This window comes from Myotis nattereri, assembly GCF_964212035.1.
Source record: "Myotis nattereri genome assembly, chromosome: 16".
Classification (NCBI taxonomy): domain Eukaryota; kingdom Metazoa; phylum Chordata; class Mammalia; order Chiroptera; family Vespertilionidae; genus Myotis; species Myotis nattereri.
The window spans coordinates 52,794,179-52,813,225 of NC_138091.1; the positions used below are offsets into that span (position 1 = coordinate 52,794,179).

Below are 19,047 nucleotides of genomic sequence, written 5' to 3' on the forward strand. Positions count from 1 at the left end.
ATACACAAATGACCATAAGAATAATCAATCAGACAATGAGAAGATGACTATAGCATTAAAATGTTAACTTTCAGGTGGCTTAATAGGAATAAAACACATGTATAAATACATAGCATAAACACGTCTACCAACACAGCCTGTGATTGTGTAGATAATTCAATGTAGAGATCATGTTAAAGACTAATTTGGAGGCTGTTCATGGGAAGCCAGGCCAGGACCAAACTGTAGATCTCCCAGGACACTGGAAGATGAACCCGCCACCCCTCCCCACTTCCCACCCATCTCTCTTCGCCCCTGCACCTCTGTCTCCTTGTTTCTCATCCCCACAGCTGCCCTTCCTTAGACGCTTCCTGGCACTGGTCATAGTTAGTCCCTCAGACACAAGTTCCCTTGTTCCTGGGGAATAGGAAGTGGTGACAGCTGTCAGCCCCTGAAGTTCCAAGCTCACTGAATGCATTCACTGAGGCCCTGGGTCTCTCTGCCTCTCCCAGGGAGTGAGAAATCAGCAGATCCACGTGGTGTTGCTTCTTAAGAAATCTGAAGCCTTGGACAGGAATCAGGTGTATCTTCATCTCTCACACCCGGCTCCATCCCCTCCCCTAGGTTCAGTCTACTCCAGTCTGAGCTGCCCACTGGGATCCAGACCCCTGGTTGTACCTTGAGCCCTGGCCCCCTGAATGTCTGAGTCCTCATCTGGTTGGCCCCATGGAGACAAGGGGGTCCCTACTCAGATAGCCTAGGCTGATGAGCAGGATGGGGTCGGGAGTGGACCCAGCCTGGGGGAAAGGCCAGCAGGATACAATGGGTCTGGATCTGGGGATCAGTCGGGAGGGACCCAGCAACTGAGAAGCAATCCTGTTGGAGAAGAATTATTTCTAAGTCCATGAAGAGGTCCATAGTGAAGCTCTGCAGATGGCCTCTGGCGCCATCTGTTGGTGGCCTTAAGAACTGCCACAAGCGTGCTCTTCCTTCTTACCTGTGAGGTTGGATAATAGAAATGATTGGCACAAACTAATGGAGAGAGAGGTTGACGCTGGCAACAGGAGAAGGAGGGGCTTGAGGTCAGAGAGAAGTAGGTGAAGGCGTCAAATGTCTCAGTGATGTTTGATTTCTTAGGCTGAATGGCGGGTACACAGATGTTTATTTTTAGTCCTTCAACTGGTCATGTGCACACGTTTGTGTAGGTGATATAGGCATTAAAATGTTTTTTTTAGTCTCTGGCGATAGGCTGAAAAGGGATGTAAGGCTCAGGGTGGAGGTTCCGTCTTCTGTAGCCCGAGTGGCTGTGTCTCTGGACAGGACATGGGTGGGCGGGGACGGTGGCAGGTTGTCTTAGCCAAACTGTGTTTCCTCACAAGCGGCCTGCTGAGGCCTGTTCACCCAGAGGACAGCACTGCACATGCTCAGGAGCAGGGGCACCTTCAGGAATATGAGGAGCAGGAAGTGGACACTGCGGAGCAGGGACCTGAGGGGGACACGGTGACGGTGATGCACAGTGAGCCACATTGTCACCACCCCCGCCCCCCCATCCCCCGTCCAGAGGAGAATCCACCAGGTGTCAAAGTCCTGGGATGTGCGCCCCTTACCGAGGGTGTTGGTTGGCATCAGGCGTCTCCTGTCTGGTCATGCTGGACCCAGTGGTCACTGGCAGGGAGGGGGGAGGGCCCAGGGTGCTTGGAGGGCCCAGGGTGCTTAGAGGACCCAGGGTGCTTGTGACGATCTTCAGGGTGGGGGCTGAGGGAGAAGCACATGTCAGGCCCTGGGTCTTCCACTCTGTCAGCTGTGAGGCTCTGACACAAGGTCAAGGTACTCTGGTAATCCCCTCCATGGCCACAGGCAGGACAGACATGGGCTCCATCCCTGGGCCCCTCTCCAGGATCTTGGTGGCCCAGTGGGCATGTCCGGAAGCAGAGTCGTCCTGCTCAGCAGAGGATCTGACTGTGGGAAGAGCACTTAGCCACATCCCCACCACAGCCACTCCCCTCTCCCTCTTGTCCTGCCAGCAGGGGTGGGGTGACACTTATTCTGTAGCCTTGACTAGAGTGGTAGGTGGCCAGGGCCCTTGGGCATGGCTGATGGATTGAGTAAGAGGAGTGAGACGAGGAAATAGATGTGCCTCGGAGTCTGCACTGGATTGTGGGATCCTGCTGTCCCTTAGAAACCCCACAGTCTGAATGCTCCAGTCTCCAAAATTCCTTTGTTGAAAGCCCCAGTCCCAGTGGGTGGTGTTAGGAGGCCAGGCATTTGGAGGTGGTTAGGTCATGAGGGTGGAGCCCTCATCCTTGGGATTACTGCCCGGATGAGAGAGCCCCCTCACCTCTGAGGATACAACAAAAGTCTTCACCCAGAGGAGGGCCTCGCCCACCTGCCGGCCTCCTGATATCGGGCTTCCAGCTGTGTCTGACCTACCAGCCCCCACACTGTCAGCCAGGCCTTTGGCCCACCGGGCAGTCCTCTCTGGGAGAAGAAATGAGCAGAAAGAAAGACCTAGAGCAGGGGTGGGTGACCTGTTTCCTGCCAAGAGCCATTTGGAGATTTATAACATCATTCTCAGGCCACACAAAATCATCAACTTAAACAGTAGCCTGTTTTGTTGGTCCAGGCGTTTCATTCACTCTCCCCTAATGCCTGGCAGGGCCAGACCCAATGATTTCCTGGGCCTTATACGGCCCTCGGGCCGGACGTTCCCCACCCCTGATCTGGAGAGACACACACCAGGTGGACCCCATAGAACGTGGCCCGACAAAAAGGCACTGGGACAGCCCCTCCCCCTCCCCCAGCCAGAGGTCCTGGGATTTCCAGTTTCTCCCTCTTACATAGAAAGACACAAAGGCCAGTGAGGGCCCCTCCCACGTGAGAGGGAGAAACCGAGAACTGCAAGGGGGAAGTGGGGAGCCAGAGCCACCGTCAGCAGGAAGGTGATGTTCACTGGGCTCCCAGGCAACAAGCACAGCGACCTGTGGAGAGAATTGTGCGGAGAGCGGGCAGGGAGCTGGGGCCACAGCACCTGAGCGCCACGTGATCACCTTTCCTCTCCTTCCTGAGGGAGGTATTGTCAGGGGCTCCTCACGGTTCCCTCCTGTGGCTACAAGGCATCAGAGAAAAACGGGGAGGGACAGGGTCAGCCTGGAGGTCAGGGAGGCCCCCAGAACATCACAGGGGCCCCACACAGGGACCTGGGGCTCCTCTGGGCCCATCTCATGGCAGCTGCAGGTTCCCAGAACCACGTCTGTGAAGGTAGTGCCTCAGGAACCATCCCAGCCTGAGACTGCATCAGGGCCTGGCCCCCAGAGGGATCTAGCACAGATTGTGTTTGTGTGTGTGTGTGGCACATGTGTGCCAAGATAACACAACACCCACACATGCTGTGTTCTGATCACTGACCCCCACTTCACCCAGCTCTTCAATTCCATGTCTGTCCTGACCAGCGGATGACCAGGTACAGGTCAGGCAGCCTGGAGCTGGGCGAGGGGAGGGTGTGTGACTCACCTGGTGGCACAGACACCTCAACCGGGAAGGTGATGTCTATCAGTCTCTCTGTCCATGGTGTATCGATCCCACACCTGTATGTGCCTCCATCGCTCTCTGTGAGTCTCTCCAAGGTCACTGTGAAGGTGAGGGTGGCTGGATGGTCCCTGATGGACACACGGCCGCGCCTCACTTCTCTCTCTGACTCTGTGGTCTCCACAATCTTCATCTTCAGTGTTGGCAAACACGGGCTTTTGCACCAGTATTTGTTATTTTCCTTGAACTCCTTCTCATACCGACACTGCACGCTCAGCGATCCCCCCACGGTGCCCGTCACGTGCTTGGGACCGCTCAGAGACAAACAGCCTGGAAGACACAGCCCGTCCCGGGATCTTACCAGATGGGCCAGGGGTAGGGGCGCCCGGGGGTACAGGACCCTCAAGAGCCCTCAGGGTCTGGAGGCCATTTCTTTCCACAGACCAGGCGAGGGGACCAGGGGCGATAGCTCCCTCCTCCCAGTGGTGATACGGGGAGAGGGTGTCCATGGAGACAAGAAGGGCCACGATGGGAATAAAGGAGTGTGTGCACATGTATGTGTGTGTACGTGTGTGTGTGTGTGTGTGTGTGTGTGTATAAGTGTGTGTGATGCACCAAGACCACATCTCTGATTTTTTTAATCACTTAAGGATATTTTTCCATTGCGTTTTAGAGAGAGTGGAAGGGAGGTATGGAGCAGAGAAAAAGAAAGAAACATTGATTGCATGAGCCCAGGTACATGCCTTTGACCCAGTATCAAACCTGCATTGGACCAACGCTCTAACCACTAAACCCTCAGCAAGAGCCCAAATCCCTGGTTATGACAATAAGGTGAGGAGCACAGGCCCCACCTCCCCAGTGCAGCTCTGTGGGCGCAGTGGTTGAGACTTATCGGCTTTGTGCACTGAATCCTTATGGTTGCTGCTGAGGCAGGTGCTGGCCGCTCCAGGCAGCTTCTCTGCCTCCCTGTATTCTCCCCCATGTCCTCCCTCCCTCCAGCTGGACTGCTCCTCACCCTCCACACCCCGCCTCCCTGTCTTTCCTCATTCCCACTTGGAGTCCAGCTCCCCATGCAGCCCAGCCACGCTCACCTGGGACCTGGAGAAGGAGCAGAGCTGAAGGCAGCCACGTGACCCCACTCCTAGGGGTCATTTCTCACAGCCTGCAGCAGCGCCAGGTCCTCTGGGTGGACGCGGACAAACCTGCTCAATGAGGGTTCGATTGCCCTGTGCCCTCTTCCGCTTTTCTGGGCCTCTCCGCTTCCGTGTCCAGCCCAGATTTGAGTCCGATGCTGGATGGTCAGGGTGCAGGAAGCTTAGGGTCAGGAGCTGCACAGGCTGCTGCAGACCCCTGGCTCTTGGCGCCCTGGGCTTCTGCTCTCAACCCCAATGACAGGACAGGGCCCGCGGCCTCAGTGAGGCTGCTGCCCCTTCTCAGAGCACATGGCGGCTCCTCTGACGGCCACACGTCTCCGCACAGCAGAGCCACTGGGTCGTTTCCTCCTTGGTAGTGTCCCCACCCTCTGCCATATGTCACTTCCTTGTAGTCAGGAATGATAGTCCTGGGCTGAAGGCCACACCCTTTCATCCTCTCGGGCCTTGGTGGTGACCTAGAGGTGTTCTGACCCCCAGCATGTAGCTGCAGGCACCCACGGGAGCTCTGACCCTGTGGGCTCCCAACTCTTCTATGACCTCAGATGCCTTCAAAGGTCCCATTTGGTTGTGGGTCCCATCCAAGGTTGAGTGCTCTCTCCCTGGGATTCCTGTTCCCCAAACCTGTAGGACTCCACGTTTTCTTCTTTCTGCTTCTGAAAGTCAGCTCCACGGTGAGACTCAGCACCGAGGTGGGACAGTGGACAAGGAGAGCTCAGAGCTCAGAGGATGGAAAGTGAGGGACCCTGCGCAGCTGAGACTGAGCCTTTCCTCTCCTTCCAATGGCACAGAGAGGGCGGTCTTCCCAAAGACACTGTCTCTTTTGAACCTTTGGGGTTCATAGGGGTGACCAGGGGCCTCTTCAAGGGGCAGAGATGGGGATGGCCCTTCCCAGGAGGTGGGGAGGCAGGTCTGTCCTACCTCAGACAGGCTCGGTAGTCTCAGGACATGATGGCTCCCGGGACAATTTGCCCTGGAAATGGAAGGGGGGCAGGTCAACAGGTGGGGCCTATTTTAAGGTGTCTCCTGGGTTAGGCTGGCTTCTCAACCTTGTCATGCGCAATCCAGGTCTATCCGTTTCCCCCAAACACTCTCTTCCCAGACCTGTTCCTCTTCTACACCAGCTTACCCCAACCAAAGGCAATAATAACCCAGAGTGGTTGCAACCCAACGCCTGTAACATGGGCTTCTTCTCTCCAAACTCCCCATCATCCTTACCCCACGTCTCTCCAATCTGTCCCTTCCCCTCCTGTTTCTCTGACCTTCTGTGTCCTCTGTCCTCTCACCACGACAGTGACATCCCCCTGTTGCCCTTTCTCTCTCTTCTCTGCTCATCAGCAAGAGCCACAGAAATCAATAGCAGTCAGTGGCACTCCTTGCCGCACATCTTCCAATGAGACACACTGTCCTTGCTTGGCCTACTCGACCCGAATGGACCTGACAAGGGTCTCACTCCCCTTGACCCTTAGTGACCCCATGTTTCAGTCAGAGTGGCCATCCCTCTCCAGGCCTTAGTTTCAGGTGAACAACATAGCGCCCAGACACTTATATATCTGACAGAGTGGTCACCTGATAAGTCTGGTTCCAACCTGACACCTTACACATAGTTCGCTTTTATTTTTGAAGCTCTCAGCATCTTGAAAAAAAAAAATGTCAGAATAGGGTTACCAAAATGGTGGCATGTTTTAAATGTGTCAAGTTCACGAATCAACTTTTGATATACAAATAACCACAGAGAATAATCAATCAGACAATGAGAAGATGATTATTGCATTAAAATGTTAACTTTCTGGTGGCTTAGTAGGAATAAAACACACATATAAATACATAGCATAAACACGTCTACCAACACAGCCTGTGGTGGTGTAGATAATTCAATGTAGAGATCATGTTAAAGGCTAATTTGGAGGCTGTTCATGGGAAGCCAGGCCAGGACCAAACTGTAGACTCTCCCAGGACACTGGAAGATGAACCCGCCACCCCTCCCCACTTCCCACTCATCTCTCTTCGCCCCTGCACCTCTGTCTCCTTGTTTCTCATCCCCACAGCTGCCCTTCCTTAGACGCTTCCTGGCACTGGTCATAGTTAGTTCTTTAGACACAAGTTCCCTTGTTCCTAGGGAATAGGACAGGGCTGGACAACCTTTTTGTGAATGCGTGCCAAAACCAGCAAAATCTCTGACTCAAAATTCTTCTGCGTGCCAACCCTAATTATTTGAAAACATGTTACGCCTACTTGATATCTCTTAAGGTGTACGTATGTGAAGAACCTTGAAGAAATAATGAAATTCATTTCAGAGAACAAAAACATAGTATATGATGATGAAAAATACATTTATTTTTTAATGTATACATGTACACTGATAGTCCTACATAACACTTTATGACTCCAGTTGATATTATCAGTGGGACTTTTGCTGCTGCATCACTGATGACAGAGATTTTACATCAGGTTTATATTTTGTGACCTTCAGAGATATTCACGAGCTACTACTTTCATCCGTCAGGCTACTCCTATTACGAGACTTAACAAAATTCATCACTGAGAACAAAGATTCACAATTGTAAATGGAAGATTATAAGAGAGAGTTTTGCCTGCCAACAAAAGTTACTGCTGTGCCATGTTTGGCACGCATGCCAGGGGTTGTCCACCCCTTGAATAAGAAGTGGTGACAGCTGTTACCACCTGAAGTTCCAAGCTCGCTGAATGTGTTCACTGAGGGCCCTGGTCTCTCTGCCTCTCCCAGGGAGTGAGAAATCAGCACATCCATGTGGTCTTGATTCTCAAGAAATCTGAAGCCTTGGACTGGAATCAGGTGTATCTTCATCTCTCACACCCGGCTCCATCCCCTCCCCTAGTTTCAGTCTACTCCAGTCTGAGCTGCCCACTGGGCTCCAGACCCCTGGTTGTACCTTGAGCCCCTGGCCCCCTGAATGCCTGCGTGCACATCTGGTTGGCCCCATGGAGACAGGGAGTCCCTACTCACATAGCCCAGGCTGATGAGCAGGATGGGGCGGGGAGTGGACTCAGCCTGGGGGAAAGGCCAGCAGGATACAATGGGTCTGGATTTGGGGATCAGCTGGGAGGGACCCAGCAACTGAAAAGCAATCCTGTTGGAGAAGAATTATTTCTAAGTCCACGAAGAGGTCCATAGAAGCTCTGCAGATTTCCTCTGGCGCTATCTGTTGGTGGCCTTAAGAACTGCCACAAGCGTGCTCTTCATTGTTCCCTGTGAGGTTGGATAATAGAAATGATTGTCACAAACTAATATAGAGAGAGGTTGACGCTGGCAGCAGGAGAAGGAGGGGCTTGAGGTCAGAGAGAAGTAGGTGAAGGCGTCAAATGTCTCAGTGATGTTTGATTTCTTAGGCTGAATGGCGGGTACACAGATGTTTATTTTTAGTCCTTCAACTGGTCATGTGCACACGTTTGTGTAGGTGATATAGGCATTAAAATGTTTTTTTTTTTAGTCTCTGGCGATAGGCTGAAAAGGGATGTAAGGCTCAGGGTGGAGGTTCCGTCTTCTGTAGCCCGAGTGGCTGTGTCTCTGGACAGGACATGGGTGGGCGGGGACGGTGGCAGGTGGTCTTAGCCAAACTGTGTGTCCTCACAAGCTGCCTGCTGAGGCCTGTTCACCCAGAGGACAGCACTGCACATGCTCAGGAGCAGGGGCACCTTCAGGAATATGAGGAGCAGGAAGTGGACACTGCGGAGCAGGGACCTGAGGGGGACACGGTGACGGTGATGCACAGTGAGCCACATTGTCACCACCCCCGCCCCCCCATCCCCCGTCCAGAGGAGAATCCACCAGGTGTCAAAGTCCTGGGATGTGCGCCCCTTACCGAGGGTGTTGGTTGGCATCAGGCTTCTCCTGACTGGTCATGCTGGACCCAGTGGTCACTGGCAGGGAGGGGGGAGGGCCCAGGGTGCTTGGAGGACCCAGGGTGCTTGGGGGGCCCAGGGTGCTTAGAGGAGTCAGGGTGCTTGTGACGATCTTCAGGGTGGGGGCTGAGGGAGAAGCACATGTCAGGCCCTGGGTCTTCCACTCTCTCAGCTGTGTGGCTCTGACACAAGGTCAAGGTCACTGAGGCCATCACCTCCATGGCCACAGGCAGGCCAGACCTAGGACCCCTCCCCGGGCCCTTCGCCAGGAACTCGGTGGCCCAGTGGGCATGTCCGGAAGCAGAGTCATCCTGCTCAGCAGAGGATCTGACTGTGGGAAGAGCACTTGGCCACACCCCCACCACAGCCACTCCCCTCTCCCTCTTGTCCCGCCAGCAGGGGGCGGGGTGACACTTATTCTGTAGCCTTGACTAGAGTGGTAGGTGGCCAGGGCCCTTGGGCGTAGCTGATGGATTGAGTAAGATGAGTGAGACGAGGAAATAGATGTGCCTCGGAGTCTGCACTGGATGGCGGGATCCTGCTGTCCCTTAGAAACCCCACAGTCTGAATGCTCCAGTCTCCAAAATTCCTTTGCTGAAAGCCCCAGTCCCAGTGGGTGGTGTTAGGAGGCCAGGCATTGGGAGGTGGTCAGGGCATGAGGGTGGAGCCCTCATCCACGGGATTAGTGCCCGGATGAGGGAGGCCCCTCACCCCTGAGGATACAACAAAAGTCTGCACCCTGAGGAGGGCCTCCCCCACCTGCCGGCCCCCTGATCTCGGGCTTCCAGCTGTGTCTGAGCTACCAGCCCCCACACTGTCAGCCAGGCCTTTAACCCACTGGGCAGTCCTCTCCAGGGGAAAAAGTAGCAGAAAGAGAGACCTGGAACAGGGGGTGGGGGACCTTTTCCTGCCAAGGGCCATTTGGAGATTTATAATATCATTCGAGGGCCACACAAGGTCATCAACTTAAACAGTAGCCTGTTCTGTTTGGCCAGCGTTTCATTCACTCACCCCTAATGCCTGGCAGGGCCAGACCCAATGATTTCATGGGCCTTATACGGCCCTCGGGCCGGACGTTCCCCACTCCTGATCTAGAGAGACACACACCAGGTGGTCCCCATAGAACGTGGCCTGTCCCGAAGGCAGAGGGACAAGCCCCTCCCCCTCCCCCAGCCAGAGGTCCTGGGATTTCCAGTTTCTCCCTCTTAAATAGCAAGACACAAAGGCCAGTGAGGGCCCCTCCCACGTGAGAGGGAGAAACGGAGAACTGCAAGGGGGAAGTGAGGAGCCAGAGCCACCGTCAGCAGGAAGGTGATGTTCACTGGGCTCTCAGGCAACAAGCACAGCGACCTGTGGAGAGAACTGTGCGGAGAGCGGGCAGGGAGCTGGGGCCACAGCACCTGAGCGCCACGTGATCACCTTTCCCCTCCTTCCTGAGGGAGGTATTGTCAGGGGCTCCTCTGGGTTCCCCACTGTGGCTACAAGGTATCAGAGAAAAACGGGGAGGGACAGGGTCAGCCTGGAGGGAAGGGAGGCCCCCAAACATCACAGGGACCCCACACAGGGACCTGGGGCTCCTCTGGGCCCGTCTCATGGCAGCTGCAGGCCCCCAGGACCATGGGTGTGAAGGTGGTGCCTCAGGAGCCATCCAGGCCTGAGACTCCGTCAGGGCCTGGATCCTGGAGGGATCTGGAACAGACTGTGTGTGTGTGTGTGTGTGTGTGTGTGGCGCACATGTGCCCAGATAACACCCACACACGCTGTGTCCTGATCAGTGACTCCCACTTCACCCAGCTCTTCAATAACATGTCTGTCCTGACCATCGGATGACCAGGTACAGGTCAGGCAGCCTGGAGCTGGGCGAGGGGAGGGTGTGTGACTCACCTGGGGACACAGACACCACAACCGGGAAGGTGATGTCTATCAGTCCTTCTGTCCATGGTATATCGATCCCACACCAGTATGTGCCTCCATCGCCCTCTGTGAGGCTCTCCAAGGTCACTGTGAAGGTGAGGGTTGCTGGATGGTCCCTGATGGACACACGGCCGCGCCTCACTTCTCTCTCTGACTCTGTGGTCTCCACAATCTTCATCTTCAGTGTTGGCAAACATGGGCCTTTGCACCAGTATTTGTTATAGTCTGTGTACTCCTTCTCGTACCGACACTGCACACTCAGCGATCCCCCCATGGTGCCCGTCACACGCCTGGGACCGCTCGGAGACAAATAGCCTGGAAGACACAGCCCATCCTGGGTTCTTACCAGATGGGCCAGTGGCAGGGGCGCCTGGGATTCAGGTCCCTCAAGAGCCCTCAGGGTCTGGAGGCCATGCCTTTCCTCAGACCAGGCGAGGGGACCAGGGTCAATAGCTCCCTCCTCCCAGTGGTGACACAGGGAGAGGGTGTCCATGGAGACAAGAAGGGCCACGATGGGAAAAACAGAGTGTGTGCACATGTATGTGTGTGTATGTGTGTGTGTGTAAGTGTGTGTGATGCACCAAGACCTCATCTCTGATTTTTTTTTATCACTTAAGGATATTTTTCCATTGCTTATTAGAGAGAGTGAAAGGAAGGTAAGGAGGCAGAGGAAGAGAGTAACATTGATGTGAGAGAGACACATTGATTGGTTGCCTCCTGCATGAGCCCAGGTACATGCCTTTGATTCAGAATCGAAACTGCGTCGGGCCGACACTCTAACCACTGAACTCTCAGCCAGGGCCCACTTCCCTGGTTATGACCATAAGGTGATGAGCACAGACCCTGCCTCCCCAGCACAGGTCTGAGGGCGCAGTGGTTGAGACTCACCTGCTTTGTGCACTGAATCCTTGTGGTTGCTGCTGAGGCAGGTGCTGGCTGGTCCTGGAAGCATTTCTGCCTCCCCCTGCTCTCCCCCATGTCCTCCCTCCCTCCGGCTGGGCTGCTCCTCACCCTCCACACCCCGCCTCCCAGTCTTTCCTCATTCCCATTTGGGCCCAGCTCCCATGCAGCCCAGCCCCGCTCACCTGGGACCTGGAGAAGGAGCAGAGCTGAAGGCAGCCACGTGACCCCGCTCCTCAGGGTCATGTCTCACAACCTGCAGCAGCGCCAGGTCCTCTGGGTGGACACAGTTAAGCCGCCTCAATGAGGGTTCGATTACCCTGTGTCTCCTTCCGCTCTTCTGGGCCTCTCTGCTTCTGTGTCCAGCCCAGATTTGGGTCCAATGGTGGACGGTCAGGGTGCAGGAAGCTCAGGGTCAGGAGCTGCACAGGCTGCTGCAGACCCCTGGCTCTTGGCGCCCTGGGCTTCTGCTCTCAACCCCAATGACAGGACAGGGCCCGTGGCCTCAGAGAGGCTGCTGCCCCTTCTCAGAGCACATGGCGGCTCCTCTGACGGCCACACGTCTCCGCACAGCAGAGCCGCTGGGACGTTTCCTCCTTGGTGGTGTCCCCACCCTCTGCCACATGTCACTTCCTTGTAGTCAAGAATGATAGTCCTGGGCTGAAGGCCACACCTTTCATTCTCTCCAGCCTTGGTGGTGACCTAGAGGTGTTCTGACCCCCAACATGTAGCTGCAGGCACCCACGGGAGCTCTGACCCTGTGGGCCCCCAACTCTTCTACGACCTCAGATGCCTTCTAATGTCCCATCTTGGTTGTGGGTCCCACCCAAGGCTGAGTCCTCTCTCCTGTGGGTTCCCTGTTCACCAACCCTCTGAGGACTCCACGTTTTCCTCCTTCTTCTTCTGAAAGTCAGCTCCACGGTGACACTTGGCACAGAGGCCTGACAGTGGACAAGGAGAGCTCAGAGCTCAGAGGATGGAAAGTGGGGGACCCTGTGCAGCTGAAACTGAGCCTTTCCTCTACGTCCAATGGCACAGAGAGGGCGGTCTTCCCAAAGACACTGTCGCTGGTGAACCTTTGGGGTTCACAGGGGTGACAAGGGGCCTCTTCAAGGGGCAGAGATGGGGATGGTCCTTCCCAGGAGGTGGGGACGCAGGTCTGTCCTGCCTCAGACAGGCTCGGTAGTCTCAGGACATGATGGCTCCCGGGCCAATTTGCCCTGGAAATGGAAGGGGGGCAGGTCAAAAGGTGGGGCCTATTTTAAGGTGTCTCCTGGGTTGCGCTGGTTTCTCAACCTTGTCAAGTGCATTCCAGGTCTATCCGTTTCCCCCAAACACTCTCTTCCCCGATCTGTTCCTCTTCTACACCAGCTTCCCACGACCAAAGGCTATAATAACCCCAGAGTGGTTGCAACCCAACTCCTGTAACATGGGCTTCTTCTCTCCTCACTCCCCATCCATCCTTACCCCACGTCTCTCCAAGCTGTCCCTTCCCCTCCTGTTCCTCTGACCTTCTGTGTCCTCTGTCCTCTCACCACGACAGTGACATCCCCCGGTTGCCCTTTCTCTCTCTTCTCTGCTCATCAGCAAGAGCCACAGAAATCAATAGCAGGCAGTGGCACTCCTTGCCGCACGTCGTCCAATGAGACACACTCTCCTTGCTTGGCCTACTTGACCCGAGTGGACCTGACAAGGGTCTCACTCCCCTTGCCCCTTAGTTTTAGTCAGTGGCCATCCCTCTCCAGGCCTTAGTTTCAGGTGAACAACATTGTGCCCAGACACTTATATACTTTACAAAGTGTTCACCCCAATAAGTCTAGTCCCCACCTGACACCTGACACATAGTTCACTTTTATTTTTGAAGCTTTTGGCATCTTAAAAGAAAAATGATGTCAGAATAGGGTTATCAAAATGGTGTCATGTTTTAAGTGTGTCAAGTTCATGAAAAACTTTTGATACACAAATGACCATAAGAATAATCAATCAGACAATGAGAAGATGACTATAGCATTAAAATGTTAACTTTCAGGTGGCTTAATAGGAATAAAACACATGTATAAATACATAGCATAAACATGTCTACCAACACAGCCTGTGATTGTGTAGATAATTCAATGTAGAGATTATGTTAAAGACTAATTTGGAGGCTGTTCATGGGAAGCCACGCCAGGGCCAAACTGTAGATCTCCCAGGACACTGCAAGATGGACCCCGCCACCCCTCCCCACTTCCCACCCATCTCTCTTCTCACCTGCACCTCGGTCTCCTTGTTTCTCATCCCCACAGCTGCCCTTCCTTAGACGCTTCCTGGTACTGGTCATAGTTAGTCCCTTAGACACAAGTTCCCTTGTTCCTGGGGAATAGGAAGTGGTGACAGCTGTCACCACCTGAAGTTCCAAGCTCGCTGAACCTGTTCACTGAGGCCCTGGTCTCTCTGCCTCTCCCAGGGAGTGAGAAATCAGCAGATCCACGTGGTGTTGCTTCTCAAGAAATCTGAAGCCTTGGAAGGAATCAGGTGTGTCTTTGTCTCTCACACCTGGCTCCACCCCCACCTCTAGGTTCAGTCTCCTCCAGGCTGAGCGGCCCACTGGGCTCCAGACCCCTGGTTGTACCTTGAGCCCTGGTCTCTGGCCCCCTGAATTCCTGAGTCCACATCTGGTTGGCCCCATGGAGACAAGGGCTCCCTACTCAGACAGCCCAGGCTGATGAGCAGGATGGGGCGGGGAGTGGACCCAGCCTGGGGGAAAGGCCAGCAGGATACAATGGGTCTGGATTTGGGGATCAGCCGGGAGGGAACCATCAACTGAGAAGCAATCCTGTTGGAGAAGAATTATTTCTAAGTCCATGAAGAGGTCCATAGTGAGGCTCTGCAGATTGTCTCTGGCGCCACCTCTTGGTGGCCTTAAGAACTGCCACAAGCGTGCTCTTCCTTCTTACCTGTGAGGTTGGGTAATAGAAATGATTGGCACAAACTAATACAGAGAGAGGTTGACGCTGGCAGCAGGAGAAGGGGGGCATGAGCTCAGGGAGAAGTAGGTGGGGCTTTAAATGTCTCCATGATGTTTGATTTCTTAGGCTGAATGGCGGGTACACAGATGTTTATTTTCAGTCCTTCAACTGGTCATATGCACACGTTTGTGTGGGTGATATAGTCATTAAAATGTTTTTTTCAGTCTCTGGTGATAAGTTGAAAAGGGATGTAAGGCTCAGGGTGGCGGTTCTGTCTTCTGTAGCCCGAGTGGCTGTATCTCTGGACAGGACATGGGTGGGCGGGGACGGTGGCAGGTGGTCTTAGCCAAACTGTGTGTCCTCACAAGTGGCCCGCTGAGGCCTGTTCACCCAGAGGACAGCACTGCACATGCTCAGGAGCAGGGGCACCTTCAGGAATATGAGGAGCAGGAAGTGGACACTGCTGAGCAGGGACCTGAGGGGGACACGGTGACGGTGATGCACAGTGAGCCACTTCGTCACCACCCCTGCCCCCCCCCCCCGCCCCCCATTCAGAGGAGAATCCACCAGGTGTCAAAGTCCTGGGATGTGCGCCCCTTACCGAGGGTGTTGGCTGGCATCAGGCGTCTCCTGGCTGGTCATGCTGGGCCCAGTGGTCACTGGCAGGGAGGAGGGAGGACCCAGGGTGCTTGGAGGACCCAGGGTGCTTGTGATGATCTTCAGGGTGGGGGCTGAGGGAGAATTGCATGTCAGGCCCTGGGTCTTCCACTCTGTCAGCTGTGTGGCTCTGAAGCAAGGTCAAGGTCATTCAGGCCATCCCCTCCATGGCCACAGGCAGGCCAGACTGGGCTCCCTCCCTGGGCCCCCTCCCCGGGCCCCTCTCCAGGAACTCGGTGGCCCAGTGGGCATGTCTGGATGCAGAGTCGTCCTGCTCAGCAGAGGATCTGCCTGTGGGAAGAGCACTTGGCCACACCCCCACCACAGCCACTCCCCTCTCCCTCTTGTCCCGCCAGCAGGGGGCGGGGTGACACTTATTCTGTTGTCTTGACTAGAGTGGTAGGTGGCCGAGGACCTTGGGCATGGCTGATGGAACCAGTGAGATGAGTGAGACGAGGAAATAGACGTGCCTCGGAGTCTGCACTGGATGGCGGGACCCGCATCCCTTAGACACTCCATGGTCTGAATGCTCGAGTCTCCAAAATTCCTTTGTTCAAAGCCCCGGGCCCAGTGGGTGGTGTTAGGAGGCCAGGCATTGGGAGGTGGTCAGGGCATGAGGGTGGAGCCCTCATCCAAGGGATTAGTGCCCGGATGAGGGAGGCCCCTCACCCCTGAGGATACAACAAAAGTCTGCACCCTGAGGAGGGCCTCCCCCACCTGCCGGCCTCCTGATCTCGGGCTTCCAGCTGTGTCTGAGCTACCAGACCCCACACTGTCAGCCAGGCCTTTGGCCCACCGGGCAGTCCTCTCTGGGGGAAGAAATGAGCAGAAAGAAAGACCTAGGGCAGGGATGGGGGGCCTTTTCCTGCCAAGGGCCATTGGAGATTTATAACATCATTCTCAGGCCTCACAAAATCATCAACTTAAACATCAGCCTGTTCTGTTTGGCCAGTGTTTCATTCACTCACCCTTAATGCCTGGCAGGGCCAGACCCAATGATTTCATGGGTCTTATACAGCCCTCGGGCCGGACGTTTCCCACCCCTGATCTAGCGAGACACACACCAGGTGGACCCCATAGAACGTGGCCTGTCCTGAAGGCACCAAGACAAGCCCCTCCCCCTCCCCCAGCCAGAGGTCCTGGGATTTCCAGTTTCTCCCTCTTAAATAGGCAGACACAAATGCCAGTGAGGGCACCTCCCACGTGAGAGGGAGAAACCGAGAACTACAAGGAGGAAGTGGGGAGCCAGAGCCAACGTCAGCAGGAAGGTGATGTTCACTGGGCTCCCAGGCAACAAGCACAGCGACCTGTGGAGAGAATTGTGCGAAGAGCGGGCAGGGAGCTGGGGACGTAGCACCTGAGCACCACGTGATCACCTTTCCCCTCCTTCCTGAGGGAGGTATTTTCAGGGGCACCTCTGGGTTCCCTCCTGTGGCTAAAAGGCATCAGAGAAAAACGGGGAGGGACAGGTCAGCCTGGAGGGAAGGGAGGCCCCCAAACATCACAGGGGCCCCACACAGGGACCTGCGGCTCCTCTGAGCCCGTCTCATGGCAGCTGCAGGCCCCCAGGACCATGGCTGGGAGGGTGATGCCTCAGGAGCCATCCAGGCCTGAGACTCCGTCAGGGCCTGGGCTCCAAAGGGGTCTGGAACAGACTGAGCGTGTGTGTGTGTGTGTGTGTGTGTGTGTGTGTGTGTGTGTGTCACACGTGTGCCCAGATAACACAACATCCACACAGGCTGTGTCCTGATCACTGACCCCCACTTCACCCAGCTCTTTAGTCCATATCTGTCCTGACCAGCGGGTGACCAGGTACAGGTCAGGCAGCCTGGAGCTGGGCGAGGGGAGGGTGTGTGCGACTCACCTGGGGACACAGACACCACAACTGGGAAGGTGGGGACAAAAGGTTCTTCTGCCCATGGTCTATCCATCCCACACCAGTATGTGCCTTCATCGCCCTCTGTGAGGCTCTCCAAGGTCACTGTGAAGGTGAGGGTTGCTGGATGGTCCCTGATGGACACTCGGCCACTCCTCACTTCTCTCTCTGACTTTGTGGTCTCCACAGTCTTCCTCGTCAGCGGTGGCAACCATGAGCCTTTGCACCAGTATTTGTTATGGTCTGTGTACTTCTTCTCGTACCGACACTGCACTCTCAGCGATCCCCCCACGGTGCCCGTCACGCGCCTGGGGCAGCTCAGAGACAAACAGCCTGGAAGACACAGCCCGTCCCGGGTTCTTACCAGATGGGCCAGGGGTAGGTGCGCACTGGGGTGCAGGTCCCTCAATAGCCCTCAGGGTCTGGAGGCCATGCCTTTCCTCAGACCAGGCGAGGGGACCAGGGGTGATAGCTCCCTCCTCCCAGTGGTGACACAGGGAGAGGGTGTCCATGCAGACAAGAAGGGCCTCGATGGGAAAAACAGTTTGTGCACGTGTGTGTGTATGCGTGTGTGTGTGTGTGAATATGGGTATGTGCGTGTATGTGTGTGTGTGAACATGGGTATGAGTGTGTGTAAGTGTGTGTGATGCACCAAGACCGCATCTCTGATTATTTTTTCATCACTTAAGGATATTGTTCCATTGCTTTTTAGAGAGAGTGGAAGGGAGGTAGGAAGGCAGAGGAAGAGAGAAACATTGATGTAAGAGAGACACATTGATTGGTTGGCTTCTGCATGAGCCCAGGTACATGCCTTTGACCCAGAATTAAATCTGCGTTGGGCCGATGCTGTAACCACTGAGCCCTCAGCCAGGGCCCACTTCCCTCGTTATGACAATCAGGTGGTGAGCACAGACCCTGCCACCCCAGTGCATCTCTGTTGGCGCAGTGATTGAGACTCACTTGCTTTGTGCACTGAATCCTTGTGGTTGCTGCCGAGGCAGGTGCTGGCCGTTCCCAGAAGCTTCTATGCCTCCCTTGCTCTCACCCATGTCCTCCTTCCCTCCTGCTGGGCTGCTGCTCAACCTCTACCCAGTCCCCCATGTCCTCCCTCCCTCCTGCTGGGCTGCTCCCCACCCTTCACCCACTCCCCATCCCCGTCTTTCCTCATTCCCACTCGGGGTCCAGCTCCCATGCAGCCCAGCCCCACTTACCTGGGACCTGGAGAAGGAGCAGAGCTGAAGGCAGCCACGTGGCCCCACTCCTCGGGGTCATGTCTCCACACAGACAGAGCCTGCAACAGTGCCAGGCCCTATGTGCGGACACAGTCAAGCCTCCTTGCTGAAATTCGATTGCCCAGTGCCCACTTCTGCATTTCTGGGCCTCTCTGCTACCGTGTCCAGCCCAGATTTGGGTCCAATGGTGGACGGTCAGGGTGCAGGAAGCTTAGGGTCAGGAGCTTCACAGGCTGCTGCAGACCCCTGGCTCTCAGCGCCCTGGGATTCCGCTCTCAACCCCAATGACAGGACAGGGCCCGTGGCCTCAGAGAGGCTGCTGCCTCTTCTCAGAGCACATGGCTGCTCCTCTGACGGCCACACACGTCTCCGCACAGCAGAGCCACTGGGACGTTTCCTCCTTGGTGGTGTCCCCACCCTCTGCCATATGTCACTTCCCTGTAGTCAAGAATGACCGTCCTGGGCTGAAGGCCACACCTTTTCATCCTCTCGGGCCTTGGTGGTGACCACAGAGGTGTTCTGACCCCCAACATGCAGCTGCAGGCACCCACGGGAGCTCTGACCCTGTGGGCCCCCAGCTCTTCTACGACTTCAGATGCCTTTAAAGGTCTCATCTTGGTTGTGGGGTCCCGTCCAAGGCTGAGTCCTCCCTCCTGTGGGTTCCCTGTTCACTAACCCTCTAAGGCAGCGGTTCTCAACCTTCCTAATGCCACGACCCTTTAATACAGTTCCTCATGTTGAGGTGACTCCCAACCATAAAATTATTTTCATTGCTGCTTCATAACTGTAATTTTGCTACTGTTATGAATTGTAATGTAAATATCGGATATGCAGGATGTATTTTCATTGTTACAAATTGAACATAATTAAATCATAGTGATTAATCACAAAAACAATATGTAATTATATATGTGTTTTCCGATGGTCTTAGGCGACCCCTGTGAAAGGGTCGTTCAAACCCCAAAGGGGTCGCGACCAATAGG

At 55.1% G+C, this 19,047-nt stretch overlaps 3 protein-coding genes across 3 annotated transcripts; all 3 read right to left on the bottom strand.

Annotated features, from left to right (window-relative positions):
• Nucleotides 1-1,114: 1,114 nt before the first annotated feature.
• LOC308532746 (CMRF35-like molecule 6) lies at nt 1,115-4,977 on the bottom strand. The gene is made up of 4 exons (XM_081110294.1): nt 4,596-4,977; nt 3,490-3,834; nt 1,587-1,734; nt 1,115-1,465 (listed from the first exon to the last, which is right to left on the bottom strand). The coding sequence occupies exons 1-4, from the start codon at nt 4,654-4,656 to the stop codon at nt 1,333-1,335; spliced, it is 687 nt and encodes a 228-aa protein (XP_080966420.1). The 5' UTR covers nt 4,657-4,977; the 3' UTR covers nt 1,115-1,332.
• A 3,054-nt stretch (nt 4,978-8,031) lies between these two features.
• Nucleotides 8,032-11,974, bottom strand: LOC308532745 (CMRF35-like molecule 6). The gene is made up of 4 exons (XM_081110293.1): nt 11,537-11,974; nt 10,422-10,766; nt 8,498-8,663; nt 8,032-8,376 (listed from the first exon to the last, which is right to left on the bottom strand). Exons 1-4 carry the CDS (start codon nt 11,595-11,597, stop codon nt 8,244-8,246), a joined length of 705 nt encoding a protein of 234 aa, XP_080966419.1. The 5' UTR covers nt 11,598-11,974; the 3' UTR covers nt 8,032-8,243.
• Nucleotides 11,975-13,187: 1,213 nt separating this feature from the next.
• Nucleotides 13,188-18,437, bottom strand: LOC308532747 (CMRF35-like molecule 6). Its single transcript, XM_081110295.1, has 4 exons — nt 18,044-18,437; nt 16,821-17,165; nt 14,901-15,030; nt 13,188-14,774 (listed from the first exon to the last, which is right to left on the bottom strand). The coding sequence occupies exons 1-4, from the start codon at nt 18,102-18,104 to the stop codon at nt 14,642-14,644; spliced, it is 669 nt and encodes a 222-aa protein (XP_080966421.1). The 5' UTR covers nt 18,105-18,437; the 3' UTR covers nt 13,188-14,641.
• Between the last annotated feature and the right edge of the window lie 610 nt (nt 18,438-19,047).